Source organism: Acanthisitta chloris, unplaced genomic scaffold (assembly GCF_000695815.1).
Source record: "Acanthisitta chloris isolate BGI_N310 unplaced genomic scaffold, ASM69581v1 scaffold21938, whole genome shotgun sequence".
Taxonomy (NCBI): domain Eukaryota; kingdom Metazoa; phylum Chordata; class Aves; order Passeriformes; family Acanthisittidae; genus Acanthisitta; species Acanthisitta chloris.
The window spans coordinates 21,519-47,280 of record NW_008686815.1 but is presented as its reverse complement, the minus strand read 5'-3'; the positions used below and the strand labels follow the sequence as shown (position 1 = coordinate 47,280).

Here is a 25,762-nt window from a genome sequence, read left to right as displayed (position 1 = left end):
ACACACACCCTGAAGGAGAAACTGTCTAAAGAAAAATCTCTTGTGTATGCCTCCTTCCAACAACCAGAAACCAGTGAAATCAGTACATGTCAAATGGAATGACTTAAGGCTGAAAAACATTTCTTTGAACTGCTTGAATAGGGAGGCAGCAGCAGGAGCTGATTGCACAGCATTGGATGGCACTGTCCAGCCTTCTCCCTGTGCTACCTTGAGAGATATAGGGCAGCTTGGGATAGATCCAGTTCACATACCTAATCCAGGCAACCTGCCTGCTCCACCACTACTTCCTGCAGACCCATCTCATTGCTGCTGAAGCAGGTTGGGATTCTGCTACCCTCCTGTACCCCACACTTTGGAGGAATGGAAGTCCTGTGGTGCACTGGAGACAGCTGCATCACAGACAGCCCAAGCTGAGCCAGGACTGTGGAGGAAGGCACCTTCAGCCTCTTCATGAAGGACCAGGGTTAAGCTTTGCATTGCAAGGGCAAGAAAGAGATGGGTGCAGGAGATGGTGGGATCCCCAAGGCCCAAACAAGGCACATGAACTGAGTCAGGAGGGTGGATAATGAGGCTCTGGGTTTAGGCATGGAGCTGGCAGTTTGTAAGCTGCAGGTGGAAAACTGAGCCTCTGCTGTATCTGTGTCCCCAACAGGTAAACAGCCAATGTCCTCTATGTGCCCCTCCATCTTGCTGGATAAAGACAGAAAGGTCAGGATGGTGGTTGGTGCTTCTGGAGGAACAAAAATAACTACAGCAACAGCGCTGGTACGTGATGGTATGGGCAAACTGGGGACAAGACTATGCAAAACAAAAGAGAGGCAGTTTTTGGGGTAAGGGGCTCCAGTCTACATGTGTGACGTGATCATGGCTGTGTTTCCCTGCTGTGGGCTAGGGCTTGAAAGGGAGATTCCTGCCCTGTATTCTGAGGGCCAGACCTCCAACACCAACTCCTGCCAGGGCTACACAGCATCTGCTATTAAATTTCTTCCTTCAGTGACTTCAGGTCTTTTCTTTTGGCAAGTTGTTCTTACCACTTGTGGAAGAGTTGTGACTTCAGATTAGCTTTGACTTCTGTTCTCTGGATCTCTATGAACTAGTCTGTTTACCTAGTTTACAGCCATTTCCATCCAACATCCTAAACTTTGGATGTAAGTCACACAGAAAAGCTGAATAAGAACTTTGCTTAGGCAGGGTATCAGGCCTGACAAGCAGGCTCTCTGTGAGCTGCTGTGGCAGCCACTCAAATGCCCAACTAGCCCAAAAGGGACTGCAGAAGAAAACTGTCACCTTGTGTCAGCATGACACTAGGTCTGGCTTTCTGTCTGAGGTAGAGAAGTCTGCAAAAAACACTGCTAACAGCTTTCTAAATCCTGGACCCTGAGGCTGTTCTCATTTCCTGGCAGTTCAAGCATGTGGGGATGAGTCCAGGCTTAAGGGAACTGGTTGCACAATAGCAGGAAGGTGTACGTGTGTGTTTCCTGGTGACAGCTAAGTGCTCAATCACAGCAGCAGAAATCCAGCTACAATAGCTTGAGGATCTGATCCTTTTACTATATTAATTTGAGTAACTCATGGTCTCTTTGTGTGTAACTCCTCCTAAGCATATACAAGCTCACTGGCTGCACTGTACCTGTATTTTTCTTAGCCAAGTGAAGAACTGCTGAAAGCCACATGAAACCTTACGTTTTATGTGCTCTGCTGAACATCCCTCAGGCATCTGTGTGGCTACAAGGGTGAGGGCTCTTCGAAGACAAGTAACTAACATTAAAGCTTCTTGCTTCTCACAGACAATCATGAATACCATCTGGTTTGGTTATGATGTGAAGAAAGCAGTGGAAGAGCCCAGAATTCACGACCAGTTGTTTCCCAATATCACGGAGCTCGAGCAGCAAATAGAGGAGGTTGGTCTGGCTAGAGTCTGGGGTGCATGTGGGCTGGGTTCCTTGTGCTGGGAAGGCATGCATTGTAGAAAATCATTTTTGTCAAATGTTCCTAGGTGAGCAATATTAAATCTGTCATAGGTCAAATGCTGGGTCATCATAACCTGTTGAAAGTGTACCTTTAGTCACACGAGTGTGAAGCCACTGCATTAGTGATCTGAAACTGAGCATTTGCTTGCAGTGCTGTTTGGCTCAAAGGACTTGCAAAACAGCAAACCACATCAGGGCCCAAACCATCCAGCAGTCTAAATCCAGCGACCCTCGGGAAACTCTCGTCCTATTGTGCAACATCATAATGAATCCTGAAGCACTAGCCCAGAGCTAGCAGAGGATGCACAGAGGGACCTGGGAACAAACTTGAAAAGATTTTCACAGTAAAGATCTCTGTGCAGTATTTTTCAGGCTGAGAGCTGATAGCAAGGTTTGCCTCACTCCACAGTCCACTCATCTGAGCTGGGAGCTTCATTCACCCTGGGAAATTACACATCCCAGAGGCCTGAGACAGACCCAGGCTTTGTACATACCTCATTCCAAGCCTCTGTATTTGGGAAAAGGCTCCTACATAAGGCATTTTTCTTATCAAACTGTGCAGAAGCTTCTCTGTTACTAAGTTTCTTACTTAAGAGCTGAGATATCTGCCAGAGCTGGAGAGGATGCCCTGCTCTCTCCTGTGGTTTCTGCCATTGCCAAACAGGATCCATCAGTCCTGGCTGTTAGTATGTGAATATCTGAGGTGGAGTGCCCTGTGACTAAGAATAGTATTGGTAGCCCATACTGAGCACCACAAATACATCATCTTTTCAATTCCACTTCTTCAAAAGCAGGGCATCCCAGAAAGCAAAAGGAAGAGAAGGAACAACATGTAGGTTTAGATTTACCAGATATAGGCTCTGAACTCTCGGGTAATCATGGAGGATGCAGGTCACAGACTGTGACACGTGCAGTTTCCATCTCCTGTTGTCCTCACTACTCACTTCTGCATTCCAGGGCATAGAAGCAGAGCTAAAGAAGAGAAAACACGACACCATGCGAGCGGTGAGCAGCGGTGCGGTGGTGCAGGCCATCCTCAGAACAGATAAAGGATGGGCTGCAGCCTCTGATTCCAGGAAAGGTGGCTTCCCTGCAGGCTACTGACGTGGCTCAGCTCCTTTTTTCAGTGGTCTCGTGACACTGAGGTGTGTTTTGGGGGAAGATCCTTTAGGTCTGCAACTCAGGGACTTCTCACAGGAAAGAGAATGCATTTACCTGTGATTCTGTTGATGGAACTGGGACAGTTCTCTACAGCCATGACCGAAGTGCCTCATGCCACAGCCGTCTGCTAAGACAGGCATGTCCACCAGGATGTGCAGTACTTACTTGAAGAGTCTGTTCTGCCTTGAAGAGTTTGTTCCCTGCCTCCTCTCCATCCCATGAAGACAGATTGGGTGCCCAGTTTCTGCAGAAGGTCCAGCTCACTCTAGCTGCAGGAAGTGTTTCCCCTGCATGGTGTCAGCTACCAGGAATGTCCCTGTCACTGCTAGAGAAGATATTTGTTTCCTGTTGAGTAGGTGGGAGTTACAGGACTCTGGGGACTGGGTTTTCTAAGTTACAAACTAATAGATCTGTGCCATAGCAGAAAGCCCAGCTCTAGACTGGGACAAGCCAAACTCACTACTCTGTTAACAAAAGATGTTTCTGCATTTCACCCAGTTGATTATTGGAGATGAGTGGGTAAATGGGGAAACGGCTTCAAACGTTTTTATATTTCTGTTGAGAAGGTCTAAAGGGAAGATGCTACCTGTAAAACTCTGAGCACAACTAAAATAAATAAATACGGAGTCACACATTTTTCTTGCCTGTACAGTTGCTACTGCAAAAAGGGATGGTGAGAGTCTGTGTGAAATAAGCTCTCTTTTCTTCACTCCTTTGATGAAGCCATGAGTAAACAAATAACCAAAACAAGTTGTTTTTCTCCAGTTTGCTTTTTACCACATTGTACTGGCTTGAAACCAGAGTCTGGGGAACTGAAACTTCTAAAAAAGAGCACACTGCAGCTACTCTGGTTTGAAGGCAAAGTACCATCAACCACAGAGTTAATGATCTCTCGGAAATCCCTGTCTGATCTGGAGCAGCTGAGAGTGTCTACCTGCATGAGGGGGTTTGGTGTTCCCCTACTAGCATGGACCAATACATGACATCACATAAACTTAGCCTAAGATTAGAACCAAATGTTCCAGGATGTTGTCAGACTCTAGTGATGTTTAAGAAATCCTTGAAACACAAGTGACGGTAAGTGAACTCATCTATCTGGCTGGTTGAAACTTCCAGTCAGTTTAAAAAAATCCTAAAAGACAGAAGAGAAAGTAAAAGGCTGAAATTTTCAGCATCAGGCATCCTCTCTTTCCTAGGGGTGTATAGAATTGAGGAGAGCCTGGTTTCAAGGAATATAGGTCATGCTTAAATCAGAGGAATGACTTGACATATATATTTGCTTATATCCCTTGAACTATTGAATGGCTTTTACCAAACATTGCCTCGGGTGTGCTCTGGCTCCTTTTGCTGAGCTGTTACTGGTGATGTGCTAGGTGCAGTGAGGGCACTGATTGTAAATGGCCTAGAGTCCTGGTGCTCCCTCAAGAATGAGATACATTTGGGTCCAAACCTGTGTCCTTTTATCGCTGAACTGAGACTTTCACTTTTCTACTTCTTGTAACTCCATGCCAGATGCCCCTCCAGCATACAGGGCCATTTTTGGAAGCTCTGAAATAAGCTTGTGTATGGATCAGCATTGGCTGCTATTTGTTGGAAATACCTGGCCTTTGGAATTGGGACTAGATGAGCTTTTTCTTGGCCAAGTGTGATCTGGGAAATAAAGAAAATTACTGCACAGCAAAATAAGCTTATTGAACCCTTACAGTCACTATAGTTAGTTTGAATCTGGAAGGGAACTGGTTTCTGGGAAATGGCTGCTGGATGATCATGCATTCTGTGACTGCTGCTGGGCCTCTATCAGTTCGTGGTGCAGCAGTTGTTTCTTATGTTCCTGAATTTATTCTTGCTAGTCAGAAAACTCCTCTATTATTTATAACCTGTGTTACAAAACTTCCCTTATGGAAAGCAAGCTCAGATTTTGCCATGGCTAAAAGCACTTCTGGTTTCAACTGTTCTTATAAATGCATTTGAATTCTTGGCTCTGCAGAAATGGAGTTGGTTGGTTTTAGCTGTATCACTACAGAGGAGTGATTTGTGAAAATTAAGCTGAGCTGCTGCTTGCACTTACATCCTGCATTTTTTTAAAAGCCTCTGGATACCTCTGCAAGCTGTAATTATCCATGTCTCATTTGGACATATCTGTACACAGGGCAGGCACTTCTGCTACCTGCTTGGACACCACATTGCAATACTTACACTGCATTGAAGCTGTCTCTGTGTCAACAGGCAGATGTCAGTCAGTGTTCCTGCTGTAAAACCTCCAGCTGTATCCCCTAGGCCAGCCAGCTTGGTGGGATGTTTCAGCTGCATGAAAAAGATTTCTTCCTGCTCATGGATAGGACAAGAGGGAATGGCCTTAAACTGAAAGAGGGTAGATTTAGATTAGATATTAAGAAGAAATTCTTGACTGTGAGGGTGGTGAGGCACTGGCACAGGTTGCCCAGAGAAGCTGTGGCTGCCCCAACCCTGGAAATGTTCAAGGCCAGGTTGGATATGGCTTGGAGCAACCTGGACTAGTGAGTGGTATCCCTTCCCGTGGCAGGGGGGTCAGAATGAGATGCTTTCTAAGGTCCTTTCATCATTCTATGTCCCACCATCTGAATGCAACCACCTTCCCCCACCTGCTCCTGAGCAAAAACACAAGGTGTTGGTGTAAGCTGCAGGTTCTCTGTGCCCAGTGCAGGGCACAGAGAACAGGACATGTTGCTGTGACAAATTCCAGCTGGTGTGAAAGAAAGCTGTGCCATCAAAAGGTGATTTGGATCATGAACTGGAGGTTCACCTCTTCCCCCTGTTCTTCAGTCTGACATTACCACAAGTTTCTTTTGGCAACTATCCAGCCTTTGGAAGGGCTGCAGGGAAGACCCAAAATCCAGCTGTGAGAGACAAGTGGCACACACAGTCTGCTGCACAGTTCCTCAGCTTCTCCAGCAGTGTATTGAGGCTCCAGAAGAATGAACAACTGTTACTGTTGGAAACATCTGATTGGAAGTCCTCCCTCAAACAACTGCTTGTGTGCTGGGCTAGTCAAATGGTTTAAAGGAGAAATTCCCAGACAGGTTTAAAAACACTTTATTAAAAGTATAATTTAAAGACTCGTTAGAAAATAGAGCAGCCTCTGTACAATAAAAGTCCACGTAACTTGATTTCAGTACAAAAATAATGCTCTTTTATAGAGAAGAGACCAAACTGGGAGGCTCTTGACCCAAGCAGATTTCAGCAGCAGTGAGGAGGTGGCAGGGCAAGAGCAGAGGTGCCAAGGCAGATACAATCTCTCAGCTTCACCAGGTATTCTGCTAGTGAGGACTACAGGACTGGAAGTCTCTGCTGCAATGAGAGATCTGCACTCTCATTCCGTTCTGTCTTGCAAATTAAAACTGTGATGAGTTTGAAAACCGCTCGGTTGCAAAGTTAGTAGCATAGTAGTTAAATTGCAGTGAGCACTGGACTACAGATAATATTTCCATGTCTTTGTGGTGGGAAGTAGCTGTGATACTACTGCACTGGAAAGGTGATAGGCTGGAGTACTGCAGTGTGCTTAATCCTGAGGTGTGCCAGAAGTGAAGGTAATAGAAGACTTAGTTACTTGGTGACTTGGGTTTTCTCTAGTGAACCGTGATGGAGAGGACTCAGGGCACTGCTGAATGTGGCCCTGAAGCCTAATAGGTAAGCCAGGGCTGCTCTCCCTGTCTCCAGCCAGTGTCCTCTGAGTTGCTGTTGGTAAGCTCTGAGCTCAGTTGGGTTGGCTGGAAATAACTACGGATCTTGCTTAAGCCACCGTCCGGTCTAGTTCGTCTGTCTGGTGCTGAAGTGTGAGCTGCAGATGGTGTCTGGTGCCTGCAAGTGCTTCCCTGCAACAGCTCTGCAGTTGGGGTGTTATTTCTGACACTAGAACTGATGTACCCAGGAACTGGTAGCTGGGGTACCGGAGTCAATCAAAGTGGAAAACTTCAGCAAGTAGTAGCAGCAGCAAAGTAGTCAATGCAACCTCTTCCAAGTGGACATAAATACTGCTTCCCCAGCCTTTGGGTCTGGTCCCATTCACCAGCACTGTAATGCTGTCTCACAGGATGCTGAGCCATTTCCACGGTGTGAGTAAGCAGCTCTGGTGGAGAAATCAGTAGTCCTTCCTGAACTAGGGGATTTAAGATAAATTTCATTTGGATGAGGAAGGAGGGGGCAGTGCATGGAGCTGGCTCTATGTGTAATGAACTTGTCTTCCAGAGCATGATGAAGTGCTTGCGGTTACGATGTGGTATCTTAGCAGTCATTAACTCTGATACAGCAGAGTCCTCAGCGTGCAGTTTCTGAAGGAGAACACATGTCTGGCTCTGATCAGCTTCACTCAGGCCATCACTAAAATGCAAGTGAAGGCTGAGATTTCAGTAAACTGATGGCTTTATTGGAGAGACTTTGTGGGTAAAAACAATGACATATAACCTAGCTGGAATTGATTTAATTTGTTTGGGGTTTTTTGTGTGTGTGCTTGTTATGGTGTTTACAGAGGGATTTTATTTGGTTGTGTACCAGGAATCCCATGGGATGTATATGTGAAGGGGAAGTCTCTGGTAGCACCTCTCTCTGGTTTGATTCACCCCCCCACCCCCCCAAAAAACCCCAAACCACTCTGTGTGCCCACAGGGCAGTACAGCTCATAAGCTGTCAGAAAATGGAGTTTTGGGGGGGGGTTCTGGAAATTTGTCCCTGCATATTTGAGAAGAGCTTTAGGGGTTTTCTGGGGTTTGGGGTTTATTTTCTTAAATGTTTTATTCTCTTGGCCATTTTGAGCAGGGCAAAGTTACAGACTAACTGCAAAAGACCTTTAGTGTCCAGGTGCCCAAGTTCAGGTTTCTTCTCCAAAAGTTTTCTCCCTCTGTGATAGTCCTTAGAACCCTACAGTTTCCTCCTTGTGATCTGAAGGGAACACTACAGACTAGCTGTGGTAAACAAGGACTTGGAGCATGTGTGTAAGCTATGGGAGAGGAGAATTCTGCTAATGCTTGATAGCACTACGTCATTTCTCAGCAGCCCTGGTGTTTCCCTGGCCAGGCTGAGCTCATGGCTACAAATGATGTCTCTTGACCATGTATTTTTTTGCATTTTGAAGCAACTTCTAAAGCTTCTTAAAGCAACAGCACTTCCATTGCAGTCCTCACCTGCCTTCCCAGCATTGAGGAGATGATCTACCAGCATTGAGGAGAGAGAACTGGCACAGACTGGGACTCCTCTCACCACAGGGAGAGGTGTCTCTGGGGAGCTGAGTGAAGCTTGTCCATGCCAGGAGCAGGGAGTTCACATTGCCCCATGGGAGGCTATTCTCAGTCACCAGTGTCACCAGTGTGCAGGGCTGGAGGAAGCATTGGCACAGGTCCTTTGAGCTTGTGAGGTCCTTTGTACCCCCAAGGCAGAGAGCAGTAGGGCAGGGCAGTACTTGTGCCATGGTGTGATTTCACCTGCCACCTTAGGGAAAAGTAGAGCTTCTTTGTGTGGGAAAACTGAGAAGGGGACTGTGGAATTTTCTTCTTTTCCCTTTTCAAACCCAACCTCTAAGCTTGGATGCTTCAGATTTTAAAATCCTGACCCTACTTGTTGATTACTTCTTGTAATCTTCATAGCCAAAATAGTTATGTATTTTGCTGAGCCCCAGTAGTAATAAGCTTATTGTGGAACAGGCTAAAAGAAATGTGTGGGAAAACTGAGAAGGGGACTGTGGAATTTTCTTCTTTTCCCTTTTCAAACCCAACCTCTAAGCTTGGATGCTTCAGATTTTAAAATCCTGACCCTACTTGTTGATTACTTCTTGTAATCTTCATAGCCAAAATAGTTATGTATTTTGCTGAGCCCCAGTAGTAATAAGCTTATTGTGGAACAGGCTAAAAGAAACCAATTCTACTCCAAGACTCCATTTGAATGGAAGATACAGCTGGGTCATTTCACAGTGTTTCCAGTAGAGTTTGGACCAACTTTCCCTTCCCACTTTGTATTCTCTCATTCTGAATAGCTGATGTGCTCAAGAAATATGTTTTTCTGTATATCACATAAGTAATGGAAGGTGTAGCTCTAAACAAGGCTGGCTGACCTCTCCTTGTACTGCTTGAGGGTCACCTGCAGTCCACTGGAACGAGGTGTAATCACAGGTTTTGCCCATGTTCCAGGAGGCATCCTGATGGAAACAGGCAATTATGGGCATGTCCAAGCAAAGCATGTTCTGAATCTAGTTGTCCCATGTGGTTTTGTGAGTTGTGATGGCATTTCACACTAATATCCAGCTGACTTCCCCAGCTTCCTTTTATCAGAGTAAGCAGAGATGCATTTTCCTTCCCTGGAAATTCCCTGCACAACATTCAGTGCCAATTTATCTTTCTTTTCTTTATGTCCTCTTCCCAGCAGGCCATTCCTAATCTCCTGTGAGGAGAGAGAAGAGAAAACAGAGTGAATAGGGCAGGAGCCTGAGCTCAGTCTTAGTGCTGCCAGGTGTGAAAATGAAGGATGTGTATGTGGAGTCAGGTTGAGAAAGTGAGATTTAAACAAGAAGGAGGTTAGCCAGAGGCAAAATACAGATTATTCAGGAGAGTCTCAGAAGCAATCTGCTTCCCACCAAGAGGAGAAGACAAGAAGAGCCACATAAGGCTACTCACCTCACTGAAATGATCCTCAAACAGGATCCTGTCCCCATCAGTGTGCATGACAGGAGCTGAAATGGCGTGTTCCAAGTCATAGCCAAACCACAGCTTGTTTATAACTGCCTGCAATGAAACGAATCCCACACTGCCTGACTGGAGATACTCAAGAACCTAGGCCACATGCTGCCATCCTCTGCACTGGTGCTCAGCCAGAGCAGCATGTGCAAACCTGGACTGTACAACAAACTGCACTGAGCCAGATCAGCAGTCCTGCCAGTCTTGTCTCTGTTTTTCATGGTGACCTATACCAGATACTCAGGGCAAGTATAAGAACAGGGTGAGCACATAATGATTCTGCCCAGAATGCTTTCCCTGGCCTCCAGCCTGCAGCCTTTTAGTGACTTCTAAATTGCAAACAAAAAAAAGTACAAAGGAGTCAAGACCTGAGGAGGGCTGCAGAGAAAGAGCAGATGGGACTGACCATGGCTGGAAATGTGGGAAGGCAGAAAGAACTGGCAACTACTGTGTGTTCCATCACCTCCTTTATTCGTGTCCCATCCTGGTGGAAGGGAGCAGTCATTCAGCAGTGGAGCTGCAGCCAGACCCTGTCCTTGCCACAGACGTGCTAGAGGCAAGAAGGTGAGGTAGGCTGAGTCTGCAGCAAGTCCTCACCACTGCAGCCTTCCACATGGCAGAACTAAAGTATTTCCTTTTGTTCAGGACAGTGTGTGCTCCCCTTGCTCAGTGGAAGGTGTTGCTGTGTGTTAGCTGTTCACTTACCATGCTAGTAGCACTGATAATCCAGGCCCCACCTGCTCCTCCAATCACCAGCATGTCTCCTGACTTGGAGATGACGATGGAAGGCACCATTGCTGAGGGAGGCTTTTCTCCTAGAGCAGAGGAAGAGTATTATTCTTCCCATGTGGCTCTTAACGGGGTTGGAGGAACAAAAAATAATCTACCTCACCTTTCTTGTGTTTCCCACAGAAAACCAAGCTGCTGCTCCTTCCTCAAGAAGCTCAAGACTTCCAGAAAAAATGAGCTTCCTTGTGCCAGGAGCCTGTCGCACAAGAAACTGGACCTCTATGGCACAGGCTAAACAGGAGGTTTTTCTTGATGCAGGACAGGGCATCCTGCAAGTATTTAGTACTTGCTGCAGCTCCTTCAACCCAGCTGAGGAACCCTTAGCAGCAATCCTGCCGTGGCAACACTGATGTCCCCTCCCAGCAGGCCCAAGGGAGGCTGCACCAGGGATAACTTATGGCACAGAGTAGTGTCTCTGCACCAACAGCGCTGTGTTACAGAGCTTGGTGCAAGCCTGTAGCACTACTGACTGTGCAGCTGCTCCATACTTAGCATTATAGATGCACCTAAAATGTCAGCAAGCTTGTCTTAGCAGTTGTTTCTTCACTTTTGCCCTTCCCTCCCCAGCAATCTGTGATCAGCTTCAGCATTTTTTTTAAATTTCTAACGTCTCTGGTCAGAAACCAAAACTCCAGTTTTGGAGTAGACACTGTGAGTAGACACAGATACACTACAGGGCTTTATCCTCTTCTAGTCTGAAATGAACTTGCTCTCATCCAGACCTGGGAAAGGAAGGTGTATCTGTAGTTTACAGGTAGTCCCTGTCCATTTGTACACAGTTTGTGAATCCATTTCCTGGCCCTGTGCTTTGTTTCGAGGATGAGGATGCTCACCTGGGTTAATGTTTCTGTTTGCTATGCAGAAATCAGCAAGTTCATTATTTAAAATGATCCCAGTTTGGTTTGAATATACAAAGGAGCCAAACCTGCAGGGAGGAAAGATGAAGCCTTTCAGTGCCAAGGGCCCTCCTGTTGTTGATGACATTAACTGAACATGGCATCCTGTGGATTGCCTTGTCTCCTCCCAGTCTGCAACTGCCCCAGCAAGTGTCCAAAGGGATTTGTGCTGCTGCTGGTGACAGAGATAAGCTCCCTGTTATTGGTGCTCATGGAGATTTGCCTAACCCACAGAACCTCAGCAAGAGCTCAGCAAGTTCTTACATCCTCCTGAATTATGATGGTCCTTTTTGCTGATGCTTACAGACCTCTGCTGTCACATGACAAAAGCATTCACAAGTAAGAAGCTGCCTAAATCAGTGAAGCCCAAAGGTCTTGCACTTCTGGCAAACAGCCGTTGCAAGGTACCCTGTGAACCTGACACATGGCCTGTGTGACACTTACCAACCCCTTGGCTACTCACGGGTAGTTGATGGTGCTGGTGGCAGACACGGCACTGCCATCTGCAGCAAGCACAGAGATGTGGCTTGTGCCCATACTTTTGTATTTGTCATTGTAGACAGACTCCAACAAGTTGTAATGGTTGAGTGGGTGGTCACCACGAGTATCTATTCGGTGCCTGGCAAGCTCAACAAGCTTGTCAGACAGCATGGTCCCCACAGTCGCCTGCAAACACAGCAAGAACACTGAGCTGGCGTCTCCAAAGCACAGGCATGTCTTTGGGCATATGGAAACCTGGGGAATTCAGCCCCAATAGTCAGAGTTAGGGCTCTGCACTGGCATCATTCAGCTTCAGGCCACTCTCACCACAGAAAATGAAACAAGCTCAGTACTGAGGCATCTCAGCACTGGCATGAGCATGGGCACACCCTTTATCAGGCAAGGGAGTGCCAGCCTACAGCTGAGCAGAAGCTGCAGAGTGAACAGCCTAATCCTGCCTCTGCCTCAGCCAACTGAGCTGCATTGCTCTTAACTAGCAGCTCTAATTAATTTCTTTCCTTCTGTGGCTGCAAAGCAGGAGACAGAGCGTTGCATGGTACTATAACACTGTACCCATGCACCATGCCAGCTCACCTGAGCTTCAGAGAAGGCTGGGTCAGTCATGTGGGGTTTTAGCATGTTGCCAAACTTCAAGGCCTCTGCAATGCGATGGTAGGTTTCTACCTTCTCCTCGGGTGTCGCCAGTGATGCTTCATGGAGTTTATACTCTATGGAGCAGGATGAAATAATTCCATCAATAGACCCAAAGCAATCTTTTTTCAAGAAGTGTTAAAAAAAAAAGTTGAAAGGAGCCTCCTTTTCTCATCCCAGTTCCTACTGAGTCTCCCCTATGCTTTAGCAGGATGTGGACACAGAAACAACCAAGTACTAATTTCTGCTGTGATTTCAATTTCTTTTGAAGCCTTGGAAAAATCGTGTAACCTTCGGCCTTTGCAGCAGCTAAGGTGCTGCTGATCCACTGTATGAATGAGCCAGTTCATTATCCTGCCGCATAGCACAGTCACACTGCTGCTTTGGAGCCATTCTGGCTCACCAGCTCCATTTCTGCCCATTACTTTTTAATCATTCTAGAGCAACACTCTCTGAGAACCTCTTGCTGCCCCTTTTCCCTTAGGAATTTACCTTCTAATACCTTGAGGATGAACATGAGCACTGCCCCTCCCATGGGTGGTCCTGGAGCAAACACTGTGGTGTGGTTGTTGAGGGTGATGTTCAGAGCTGAGGACACCTCTGCTTTGTACGCCCGAAGGTCCTCCAGCGAGAGACTGGACCCTTCAACAGAGAACCAACAGCTGGAATTAGCACCCCAACTTGTACTGGTGCTGTGGACTGGCTTCATCAGAGCCTTGGTAAAGCTTGTGAAGAGTCATCCCTGTATATCCCAAATTCCTTGCACCAAGCACAGCACTGTCATTGTGCGTCCTCACCTACTGCCAAACCCCAGGATGTCACAAAGCCTAAAGGAGTCAGAGAGGTCAGTGCATGAGCACTGTGGGTGTAGGTGGTCTCAGCCCTGCTTCTGGGCCTGAGTTACAAGCACTGGGAGAGGTGGCCTCTTCCCATGCCAGGTACAAGCAGCAAGCAAATGGCATGTGTTGGCTTTCCCCTAGGAACAGGTTCACTGTAAGCCAATGGCTGGGAAAAGGCCTGTCTATGAGTATAGCTGTACCTACCAGCTTTCCTAACATCCTCCACCAGTGCCTCTCCTATTTGCCCTTCATAAAATGCTGTAGCTCCATGTTCTGCCACAGTTTGCAGTGTTCGCCACAGTGCTGGCCACCTGAAGGTCTCTCCAAGCTTCAGAAACCCTTGACCATCACACAGCAGTGGGCTGTTGAAGAAAAACATTCATCAGTTCAACAGCATGAGCTTGTTCTGTCCCCTGGGCCAATGATCTCCTTTTCCTGCCCAAAGCTGATTTGGTTTATGAATGTCATGTACTTTCCAAGGCAGTGTTAGACTGCAGTCTGTGTGGAGGAAAGTTCTCAGCTGATTGCTGTTGATAGCACCAGCCCCTCCTTCCCCTGGCAGTTTCCTCCATAGGACCCTATGCTTTGACCCTGGCTCGAGTCAGTGAGCCTTTTCCAAACAAGTGTCTGCCATAGGGCCCTGCTGTCAGGGGACAATTTCCATGCAGATGGAGGCAGGCCACATACAGCCAGCTCCTCCTCATCAGCAGATGTGCTTAGCAGACTGTTTTGCTGTGCCAAGCCACTCTAAATTAAAATTTTTTAAGGAGTTTCTGACAGAAAAACAAAAAATTAAAAATCCACTTCTGTAATTCCCTCCTGCTCCATAGCAAATACTCCCTGAGCAGCAGCTTGTGCTCCACATCAGCATGTCAGAGGACATGGAGCTGAGAGGACAGTGGTTCTCACACTACACTTTCATTCATGGATCTTACCACAGGCTTTTTCCTGGACCGGAGAAGGCTGGGTGATGGATTATTTTGTACAACACTGGGGAAATGACAAGTGGCTCTGAAAGGAGTTTGATGGTTGGTTCAAACAGGGCTTTCCATGGTAAGCGTCCGTAACGCTTATGGGCTGCTTCGTACCCACGGAGCTCTCCTGGCACAGCGATCCAGCGCGAACCTGGAGAGCAGAACGGCAGTGTCACACCAAGTCATTGGCTTGGGGACTTCAACTCCCCAAAAGCACTGCAATGGAAGTGTGAGTCTGTAGAGGCAAGCAAGGCTTCTGAAAGCACACTTGGTTTGCTTATTACCTTTGTCTGTTCATGTATTTCTTCCATGACCTAATGGAAGGGATATAGAGAGGCTAGAGCTGGACCCAGAGGGGTGTGGTGAAAGCACAACAGGCATCGAGCACATGCTGCAGCAAAGGAGGTGGCAGCTGGACATTGGAGAAAAAGCCCTTGTGGAGTCTGGTCAAACACCAGAACAGGTGAAGCTGTGAAATTCTCCATCCTTGGAGAAGCTCAAAAATGTGACAGGACAAGGCCCAGAGAAGCCTGGGCTAACCCTGACATCACTCTGTCTTGAGCAGGAGTTGGAGCAGAGACTTCCAGCTGTCCCTTTCAACTTCAGAGTTGTTTCTGATTCCTTTGCAGGCTCTTCTTCCAAGGATAAGAACAACTCCAGAAACTAGGACACACCCCAAAAGAAAATGTGCTAGGGAAGGAGAATGAATGCAGCAAGAAATATGGAGAGATCCAAGATGTGTGGCTAAAGCAAGGGCACCTGATGCCAAACCAGTAACCACAAATGGACATGGAGCTTCCTTCAATGGAAGTGAGTGGCAAAGAGGCAACTGAGCTAAGCTGGAGCCCAGAACTCAAATCCTGATGTGCCAGGGTGCTGCCCCAATGTGTAGTTCCCTCCCTGGTCATGTTGCCAGTGTTACTACCAAACAGGAATTTTTATGGATCACTTTCCAAAAACCGATCCAGATAGTATGTGATCAATTAAACAGAACTTCAGATAAAGTCAGCAAGATCCTTGGTTCCCCACCCTGAGCTTTGTGCACAACAGGAGGACACACAGCCCTCGTGGTCCAGTCTGTGTCCTTACCAATGGGGAAACCAGTACCACAGTCATACGATAAATTGCGTGGAGACTCCCGTGGGACTGTCTCACGGGCGTTGATCACCTCGACTCTTCCTAGAAAGAAAGAGAGGGAAAAGCATAACACTGTCTTCCTGAAGCAGGCCAACATCACATTTCAGCAACCTGTAACACTGCAGGGGCTGCTGGCCCAGAGCTGAGCTGTCCTGGAGCCTTTTGCCAAATGTGTCCAGCACACCTGCAGGGTCAGGGGTCAGCACACCGTGTCCTTTGTTCCCATGCTTTTATTTACAGCAAACCAGCAGTGTCTACCTAGAGGCAATGAAGGCCAGGGCTTGTCTCCAGCCAGTTAAGGTACCCCTCAGGGTTCCTGGGACATGGGCTAGGATGTGCTGCTTCACACCTGATTTGCAGGTTCCTATACTTCCTTCACAGGTGGAATATGTCAGAGACATAACATGAGCCTCGTGCTGCTTGGTGGGTCACTTTCCAAGTGATGGTGAAGCACAGCCATCATGTTTATAAGCAGAATGATGATACTGAAAGACTCTCTATGTATGAGGGAGCTTGAAAGGAAAAAAAAACAAAAAAAACAACAAAACCCCACTTGTATACACTCATATTTCAGGTCTAGCCTGTCATTTTGCCTCCTTCTCTGTCTTGTATTGATCTTTTCCTAGCACAGTCCACAGAGCCAGCTGTGCTGCAGGAGTCCACAGTGTTACCTGGTGTACCAAGCACTCGAGCTGTGCATGGTCACGGGTAGCAGAGGAGGACTGTTGTCAGGAGACAAAGTTACACAGCTCTGCCAAATGGGAAAAATAAATAAATATAGGTGTTCTGCCAAATTAAACTCTTGCATAAGATACACCCAAGCATTTCCAGACTTGTGACTTCATGAGACTACTTGGCAGAGGTTTTAAAACCATCACATTGTTACTGTGTTCATTGTTGATTTTGCTGTTTCAATCTTTGAGCTCTGGGGGGTTTGGGAAGCCAAGACACAAAAAAAAAAAGCAACATTAAAAACATAAAAGCAAAAACACAACACTAGGGGTTAAGCCAAACACAGAAAGGCTCCCCAGCAGGCCCTGAACATTGTTAGATTTAGATTTCTGAAGTGAAGATGCCAGGAAGTCTCACTGCCACATTGGAGAGTCCTACCCACAACAGCGAGGACAGCATGAGATGCAGCCCCAGTGTCAACAGGCACTGCCTGAGCTGCTGGGGCAGGATGAAACCCTGAAGTCCCAGCCCAAGGGCTCAGCTGAGCCAGGGACAGCCTGATATTGCTGTGCTCCTTGCCAGGACACACCTCACTCCACTCCTGTCTGCCTCCATGGCAGCGCAGCGGCTGCTCAGACAGCACTGCTCACACCTTGCCGCAGTCAGCTGTGTGACTTTGAAATGTAATCTGGGATTGCTTTAGGGAGGAAGGAGAGGCAAAGTCAGTTCTTTTTAAATCAAAGCTCTTCCCCCACACACACTCTGCTGTGCAATGATGTGCTCCCTGTGATGGATGCTTTAGGTTAAAGCAGAAGAATGTTTTGTGCTCAGAGGATGCAGCTTTTATATTCAAAAAAATTGCTCTGAGAGAATAGGAAGGATTCTGACTTCTCCACAGCAGCTGGGTGTCTGCAGGGGGACAGGGCATCATGGGGAGTCCATACCTGTGCTGGCATTATAGATGGTAAATATGACCCCACCACCCAGGCCTGAACTCTGGGGGTTCATCACCGAGGTGCAGATCAAGCCAGCAATGGCTGCATCCACCGCTGTGCCTCCACTTTTCAGGATGTCCCTGTGGTGGAAAGGGAAGAAAAAGACAATATTAAAATCCAGGAACAATGTAGTGGAGGAGCCACGTGAAAATGCCTCCTTGGGGTTTCTGCAAGGCAGCTCTGGCTTGAGGAGGGCAGCTAGCAGCTGGGTAAGCTACTGGCAGCAGTGTGGGGTGTGAGAGCGCCAAGAGTCGCCTTCATCTGCAGGAGTGAGAAAGAACCATCAGAAGGAAAGAAGAGAGAGTCTGCAGGAGGAAAGAGCAGCCAAGGGCCAGCCATGTGTGAGGCTGGGCTTCCTCTGGGCAAAGAGTTATGGGACAGAGAGAACAGCAGCTGCTCACAAATGCTATTGACAAAAATGGACAGCAAGGAGCTCCCAGATGTGGAGGAGAATGCTCTTGGAAGAGCAGAGAGCTTTCCACATGCTGGGAACCAAACAACTGGTTTCTGGCCCTCCACTCAGCTACCATTCCCAATAGAAAGGCATATGCTGGTCAACTGGGCAGGGGCACTGAATTGGAAATGATGGGTCTGTGTGAAGCAAACTCCTGAGACTTTAATATGCCAATTAGCAAAGAGTCCATTACTCCTACAATGTGCCTTCCTGGGCTCATGTGATATTAGCACAAAAATCCCTTCCCTCTCCCTCCCCGTATTCCCAAAGGCAAAACCAACAAAGAAACAAAAAGCTAAAAAGGAAAAAAAGCTGTTTCTACCTAGGCACACCCCCATCAAAGAATACACAGACATTAAGGCAGCCTTGTGCTGCTGACAGCAATGAGGTTCTGCTAGAGAAACGTGTCTCAACAAATGCTTCCCTCAAGCACAGCTGAAAAACACCTTTTCCTTGCAGTGGAAATGGTGTGGTATCTCTTTGCACAGCCTGCCAGTAGCCAGCCCTAGTGTTTGCTATGAAGGTTTCTAACTGTTTTATTGGGGTTTTGCTTAGATAAGGCAAAACCAGAAGGGAAAGTGGAATAGTTCATTAATTGCAGTGCAACTGCTTCCAGAGGCTGCACAGGAACACAGAGCACACATAGGGATTGCTGTTTATTTTACATCCCTTGGTAGGGCTGAGACCTGCTGGGGCTGGGAACAGGATGCTGCCAGCAGGCACACTGATTGTGGCTTTCCTCTGTTTCTCTAAGTGCCTCAGAACCACTGCCTGTAAGGAAATGGCATGTGGACAAGTGGGAAGAAAAGAACTGGTAGGGAACCACCGGGCTTTCTGTTTGGGGTCTGCATGGCTTTTGGCCTCCGAGGAACAAGCTGCTCCCTGGCTGTAGCTCTGAACACAGAGGCCAAGGCTCAGGGTCACCTATCCATGTCCTTGCAGCAGGAGTAGGACTCACCACACCAATGTCCCTGGGTGGTAAGTTTTTAATTGCTGACAATAGAAGGGAAGGATGTGAAGGCTTTCTGAGAAACTGAGTCACCTCAGTGGATGGCCCAGACAGCATGTTAAAAAAGCTGGGAAGGACCACTACACTGACCGGGGAGGGTGCTCCCCAGAGTCCCTGGATTATGGGCTATGAGGCAGAACATGCACAAAGCCTGGTTCCAGGGAAAACCATGGTTCTGGGATAATTGACAGTTATAAAAGAAGCTTTGAAGCCACGTAGTATGCATTTCAATGCAATGCATTAAGACCTTAACCTGTTACATCAGGCCCATTTTTCCCAAAGCCTGAAAACCTCTTGCCCAAGTTCCAGCCACATTCACATAGCTCCCCGTGCATGGCTCGCTCACTTTCACCCAGAGACCTGCCACTTCCTTGGAAGTGATGCCTGAGGAAGTTAGGCTTTCTCATCTAGCTATACCACACCCTGTCCCATTACATGACTCCTTTTATATGGATCATACAATGGCTTAATTGTAATGCAAAATTGTAGGGAGACACATGACCCTCAATCAAAGTGTGGCACCTTACCAGTTCTCTCTAGATATCTTAGTGCTACAGCTGACAAGATCTGATAACAACATGTTTTGTCCTATATCCTTCCTGCCACTTAGTTTCAGCTTTAGGGTTTGGTCGTTAATGGAGTTTCCTTAAAGTGCAGTGCAGAAGAGGATGTTAACAACCAAGTCCCATTCCAGCAGCACCAAGCAGGCACGCACCCTCCCAGGAAATGTGAAAAAATGGCACTTTGCTCACACAACCCTCACAGCAAAGGTGGGCTGTGCTGGGCTGCAGACCAAGCCTGCTGTTCTGATGTGGGCTAGAAGGAGCACTGAAGTAATTTTAAACACACCGGAAATGCTAAAATATAAAATTATATTGACTTTCTTTTTCTGCTAAAGGAAGCTGGGGGCTGGGAAGAGACCACCCAGCTGCCTGGTTAATATTTACGAAGAGCAAAAGCAACAACCATTTCTGTAAAGAAGGGCCAGTTGCCAAGTTAAAAATGTACAACAAGAAGGGAAGGCAAATCCTTTGGGATATAAACATTCTTCAGAAATCTGCTGGACCATCACTGAAAAGGATTTTTGCAGCAGATTCTCTGGCTAGAACTGAGCTTCCCAGGACCGCAGACATTTTCTGACTGTTAAAGTCTCACCGTTCTCACCCTCCCCACCACCCAGTCCCCACAGCGGGTATTTGCTGAAAGGGCCTGTTCCCAGGGTTTGTGCTAGGCTACACTGGAGAAATGGGATCAGAGATGGCTCCTGGGAATTGGAATGGCTCCACTTCTGGGAAGAACATTTGGGAAACAAATAGATGCAGAGCAGTGGATGGCAGAGCCCAGACAGCACACTGCTAGGGAGTATAAAGCTTTTAGCATGGTTGCTAGAAAAAGCCTCTTCCATTGCCAGGAGGGAACAAGTGGCTCAGAGTTGGAGGTGAAGGTGGGCTTGGGTACTGCTCAACTGTCAGAGCAATCACCTCCTGTCTCCTCATGGTTCTTGACATGAGGACAAATTACTGAAGTGCACTGTGGTACCAAATCCACATCCTTGGGTGAAAACTGCTCTGACTTTCCTTTCAGCCTCCTATTCCTCTTCATCAGTGTTTCACTTCATCCAGGGACAAACTTTCCCCCAGGGCAGGGCTCCAGTCTGGACAGACAGCTGCTTTCAGTCCCCAGTCTCCAGCAGAAAAAAATGCAGCAAGAAACCTAACCTTGTTCAGCACTGAGAATTGAGCACTGATGGCTGTATGGAAGTCTAGCTCAGGATCTGCCAACAAGGGTGATGACATGGTTAAGACTTCCTGACTTCTCAATTTCTGCAGGGACCCAAAAAGTTGCATAAAGATTTCAGAAAGTCCAACCTTGCACAGCCCCAGACAGAGCCACACGGTTCCTTCACTGACCCTTCCCTCTCAGCTGAGTAACCAGTGAAGGAAACACAAGGGACCAGAGGTGTTTTCCCCAACCCACCATCCCACATGTTAAAATACAAGACAGCTCTTCAGACAAGAGGTTCAGTTAGTCTCAAGAAGTTCAACTGACAGTTCTATTAGAAGCACAGGCAAAAAAAGACAGTTCTATTAGAAGCACATGACAGTTCTATTAGAAGTCTTTGTTTTAACCAGCAGCATCATAAACCAGCACAGCATCATGTAATGCCCCAGGAATTTAATTCCTGAGAACTCACAGAGCATGTGGTTTGAGTTTATCTTTAAAACAAACAAGACCTTTTTAATTAAAGAATAAAATTTCTAAGTCAGAGATTAAGCACTGCTTTTCGATTCCAAGACTTTAGGCGTCCGCACCAGTGCAACTGGTTTGATGCCCATCCTGCACTATTGTTCTCTGAGCATCCTCCACATGATTCCCGTGGCCTTGGGGGGTAGGAGATTTGCAGGATGAAAGGGGTGGCTGCAGGGGGCAGCTTAAGGTCCCAGCAGGAGGGAGGATCTGCAGGGTCCGTGGAGGAGAGCAGGGACAGAAGAGCAAGGACAGACTGTGGTGTGCCTTTAGGGACTGGCTCTCACAGTGGGGCAGACAGGCTGACAGGTTCAGTTACATGTGGGTCACATTTGGTTGCAGCTTTGCCATACCCAAGCCACCAAACCTATTCCCATAGTGCTGGAAGTCACTCTTTTCTTTTCTGTATTTTTCCACTAAAAGCATTCATCAATGACCAAAAAAGTAAGACTGAGAAAATTTGCTGGTTTACCTTAAACTCCTCCATGCATATGTGTAGTCATTAATGAACTAACCAATTTTGGTAGATTAATTCTCCTGTGATTCCTAAGCAATGATAGAGGAAATGAGTCTGTTCCAACCCTGAGCTGCAGAGGCTAAGCACAGCTTCCTCAAAAAAACCCTGCATCTGGTAACAGACTTGGCTTTGGCACATAGGAAAAAAAAAAAGGAGATTACTATCCTTGGCACTCAGTGATACATGTGGAAAGGAGCAGCCACAGGCAGCAATTAAGCAGAAGAGAGAAAGAGCAGGAGCACATGTAGCACAAGACCCAGCAGAGTCCCTGGAGCAACAGTACAGCTCCCAGCTCTTGTGCCATCGGGAATCTTGCCATTCCTGATTGCTCACCTCTAACTCCTCAAGTCTTTACTATATTCCAAGTCCAAACAGCCAGTGTAAAAATTTGCTAACATTTGCATAACTGCAAAAACGAAGCACGAAGACCTAAATACGATCCTTAGTAAGAAACAAATACCCAAGATTAATAATGTCTCATTTTTGCTCTCCTGTCTCATGAATTCGGAAGTTTAATTATTTTTGAACAGCAAAAGTCAACAGCATTGTTGTAATCTCAAAACCATTCAGCTGAGTGTCTGGACAGAAGTTAGGGTATACATCAAGGGCTGCTTGGCTTTGCCCTACTCTCACTTTGTTGCTGAAGTGGCATATGAAGTGGCAGCTCACAGCTGGGGACAGCAGAGACTAATGGTTAAGACTACTCTCAGAAATGTTATTGCTACTTTCCTATGGATGCTAAAATCTTGTTCAGCAAAGATTAGGCAGGAGGCTGCTGTATGCTCCTCAGCTCGTGATGCTCCTGTCAAGGTGTCTGGGTGAGGCTTGAGGAAGCCCTCACCCTGCAGAGTCACACAGGGGGTCAGTGAGCAGTGCAGATTGCTCTGAAATGCTGAGACTTTGGCCAAAGCCCCTGTGAGGTGGCATCCTCACAGTGTAATTGCTGTGCAAATCTTCTTAATTTCTGCTGGTGAGGCAACACCATTTTCTCACTTCACAAATTGCTGTGAGAATTAATTTAGTGGTGACTATCACATGCTAATAGCTGAGACCCTAAAAGTGACATACAGATATAACAGCACAAAAATGCCTGGGAGAAAACGAAGAAGATCACAAGCAGTACAGAGTACACAGTAAGATTCCTTCAGAGAAAAATGTTCCTTCCTTAGAAACCACCACTGTGGCCAAGTGGGGACAAAGAGAGAAATATGACAATGACGAAGAAAAGGGCAAACAAAGCTTCTGATCCCAAGCTCAGTTGCAGAGGAACATTTTTTATAAAGAATTTTACTTTTCTTATGATCTATTGCAAGGACAAGCAGAGGAGAACAACACAGGAGTTTGGTTCATTGCATGTATATGACTGCATGGAATGAGCAAGAATATTTCCAAGAATGGCTGGAGGCAAAGGATACTGGAAAAGCAGCAGACAGCATGCTGCAGTAGGAGAGCAGAGCTAACCACTAGGCAGAGGGTAAGTAGAGTAGAGCCAAGGTGAAGGAGGAGAGTAGTCTTGGCTGAGGAGATCCAGAGGGCTTGGCAGGGCTGGGGGAGAGAGAGCACATGGAGCAGCAGGACAAGATGTGCAGATGCCCCAGGATGGTCAAAAGTGGGAAAAAATTGTGTAATGGGAAGTTGGAGCAAGGGCATAATTTTGTGGGGATCACTGGCTGGCCAAAGCTGCTCAGTTGACCACCTGATCACAGATTTCTGTGGCTCTCACTTCAGTGCCTTCCAGTCGATTGTACACTACGTCAAGTTAAAATTTGCAATAGCTGCAAAAACAAGTGCTGAGGTTTTCCCCAGCAGATACCTTGGATAATCCAATAATGTATTTTTCTTTTTTTTTTTCCATGAATACTGATTAAAAAAGATACTTCTGCCTTCTGAAGAGCTAAGCTGTGGCATAATGTAAAAGCCCCATCTCATTCCTTGACATATGTACAGCCACAGTATAATTTCTCCAACAACTCACACATGCTGTGCCAGCAAGAATCACATGTGAGACATGGCAAGCACCATGACTTATTTCACTCCTCCAGCCACAAGGTAGACCATACACCTCCAAAATCCATTGCTGGAGCATCCAGCATTGCATGTAGCATATGAACTTCCATCCTTCTGCTTTCATGTATACAAACATGTAACAATTGAAGTAACGGTAACAGTAAAATAATAATATGTGTGTGAAAATGTTTGAGAGAGAAGTAATTACACTAACACCCTGGGCAGTTAGAGAATTTTTTAAACCTACATCTTTCTTTCCAAGTGATGTAAGTATGTCTTTTGTACTTATACTGGGTGGATGAATTTCAATTAAATCTGCTCTTAGCTTTTTTTTTGCCTTTGTAGTAGACACACCTGGACCTTCAGTCCAGAAACACATACCCTAAAAGCTGAGATGCCCAATCCCCCTTCCCTCTCAGCCTACCTACCTGCCTTCCTTGCAGAGGCTGAAGCCCAGCTGCAGCTCTCTGCTAGTTCCTCTAACTTCTTAATTTATTTCCAAGCCACTTATCCAACACACTTACCACCATGCCACAAACAGTTAATTTCCTGCTTCCCCACTTGAAAACAGCTTGCATTTGTATACAGTAAATATCTGTACCTTCCAAAAGACCAAGGCTTTGCAGAGCTGCAAATTTTTATGACACTGACATAAGCATCAACCACAGAGGCAGCAGCTCCCTCTGCTCTCCGAGCTGCTCCACTGCTGATGGAGAGCACCCAGGGCACAGCATCACTGCTCAGCCCCAAAGCAGGGACGAGGCAGAAACGCAGCTCACTGCTGTAGTTAGTACTTGTCCTGTCTGTCAGTCCCAGTCCGAAATACACAACCAGTAACCTGCAAAGCCCAGAGGTGTGTGCACATACCGACCGATGGCAGAGCAGGTCTCGGTGTCAGCAGCCACGGCACCGTGCAGGTAGTGCTGGGGACCGCACTTGGGTTGAGTCAGGGTGACCACAAGTGTCACAACCACCACCAGCACCCCCAGGGTCAGCAGCACCAGGCAACAGATCTTCCCCGTGTTCATGTCTACTCCTACGCCGCCGGAGGAGCTGGGAGCCTTTCAGTCCCGCTGAGAAGGAGCCTGCTTTGCTCAGGGTGGAAGTGGAGGATCCCGGCAGCTTTTTGAGGGAGGTCCCACTTCAGTGGGCTCTGCCCCCTGCGACTGAGAATTACATTCTTTTCAAGATTAAAAGCTGCTAAAAAGGAAACTGTGTACTCTTTCTTTCCTTCTGTGTGAGAGGCTTTTCACTCTCTTCTATAAAGTAAACTTTGTCTTGCATATGTACCATATGCCTCTTTTTTTTTTAATCTCTGATGAAAACATTTAACACATTCACTGCTGGAACACTTCAAAGGAAAATTTCTGCACTGCTTTTTGGCTTCATACAGCCTCTCTGGCTTCCCATTCTTGACTCACAAAGCAAATTACCTAACAAACGTGGCCTACATGGTGAATCACTAGGAAAATCACATCAGTCCTATGTTGCAATCTTGGTGTATTTTCTTCCCATAAGACTACTCAAAGAAGTAAAAGCTAAATACAGTGTACAAAGCTGGAACCTTCATGTTTAACTTATATTATCTTTACCTTAAACTTTCTTATAATCTTGCTTATTTTTTTCATCATTAAATCTTGCCAGTGTCCACACATAAATATGTAAAGGAGCACAACAGAACACCTTGAATAAAGCAGCAATTCTAGTGCAGGCATTGGTATAAAGAGCTCCAGGGTCCAGCCTGTACTGGGCAGCAGCCCCAGCTGCTCACTAAGACCAGATCTGATCCCTTACAAAAAGGTGATGAGCAGCATGAATTACTACACAGTGTAACTGGTCCCAGCTAGCTCTTTAAGAGCCTCTTAATTATACAGTTCTCCTTGCACTCGTTAAGAGCCTCTTAATTATACAGTTCTCTTTGCATTCAAGAAGTTAAAGATAGGGCTCAACATCTTCCTCCTGTCTTTCTAAAAGATGTTGCCTGTGATTGTTTCCCAGCTAGATTTGGGAGAAGAGAAATTCACCTGCAGAGATTTACACCTGTAGTTCGGTGCAGACTTTGAACTTGTCCCACTACACTTTATCTCATAGCTCAGCAATACTATTTCATGCATCATATCTCAAGAAATGGATTTGATAGGATAAAATGTTTTATTGTGGTTGTATCTTCCCGTAAAGTTATCTTGGGGAACTGAAAATAGTCCAAGAAAAATCAGTGGTTTTGTCCAAGATATAACCAGGGTCCCTAGGTAATAATTTCTTGGTC

The 25,762-nt window shown here is 46.6% G+C and overlaps 2 protein-coding genes across 3 annotated transcripts in view; one reads left to right on the top strand and one right to left on the bottom strand.

Annotated features, from left to right (window-relative positions):
• Positions 1–3,074, top strand: part of GGT1 (gamma-glutamyltransferase 1) — a 10,574-nt gene extending 7,500 nt beyond the window's left edge. For both annotated transcript variants that reach the window (XM_009080353.1, XM_009080352.1), the window contains exons 10-12: positions 653–765; positions 1,788–1,901; positions 2,928–3,074. In XM_009080353.1, the coding sequence (XP_009078601.1) occupies positions 653–765; positions 1,788–1,901; positions 2,928–3,074 (374 nt within the window). The remainder of the gene's footprint in view (positions 1–652; positions 766–1,787; positions 1,902–2,927) is intronic.
• Positions 3,075–9,389: 6,315 nt separating this feature from the next.
• Positions 9,390–24,524, bottom strand: GGT5 (gamma-glutamyltransferase 5). The gene is made up of 12 exons (XM_009080350.1): positions 24,364–24,524; positions 17,212–17,342; positions 15,548–15,637; positions 14,420–14,609; positions 13,689–13,846; positions 13,138–13,287; positions 12,589–12,722; positions 11,978–12,180; positions 11,452–11,543; positions 10,535–10,644; positions 9,770–9,877; positions 9,390–9,536 (listed from the first exon to the last, which is right to left on the bottom strand). The coding sequence occupies exons 1-12, from the start codon at positions 24,522–24,524 to the stop codon at positions 9,390–9,392; spliced, it is 1,674 nt and encodes a 557-aa protein (XP_009078598.1).
• Positions 24,525–25,762: the final 1,238 nt, after the last annotated feature.

Excerpts from the sequence above, each read along its gene's own strand:
- GGT5 (XM_009080350.1), bottom strand. The coding sequence starts at position 24,524 with ATGAACACGGGGAAGATCTGTTGCCTGGTGCTGCTGACCCTGGGGGTG. Across the intron at positions 14,610-15,547 it reads TGGTACTGGTTTCCCCATTG|GTTCGCGCTGGATCGCTGTG; the intron begins GTAAGGACACAG and ends TCTGCTCTCCAG. Across the intron at positions 9,878-10,534 it reads TTATCAGTGCTACTAGCATG|GCAGTTATAAACAAGCTGTG; the intron begins GTAAGTGAACAG and ends GTTTCATTGCAG.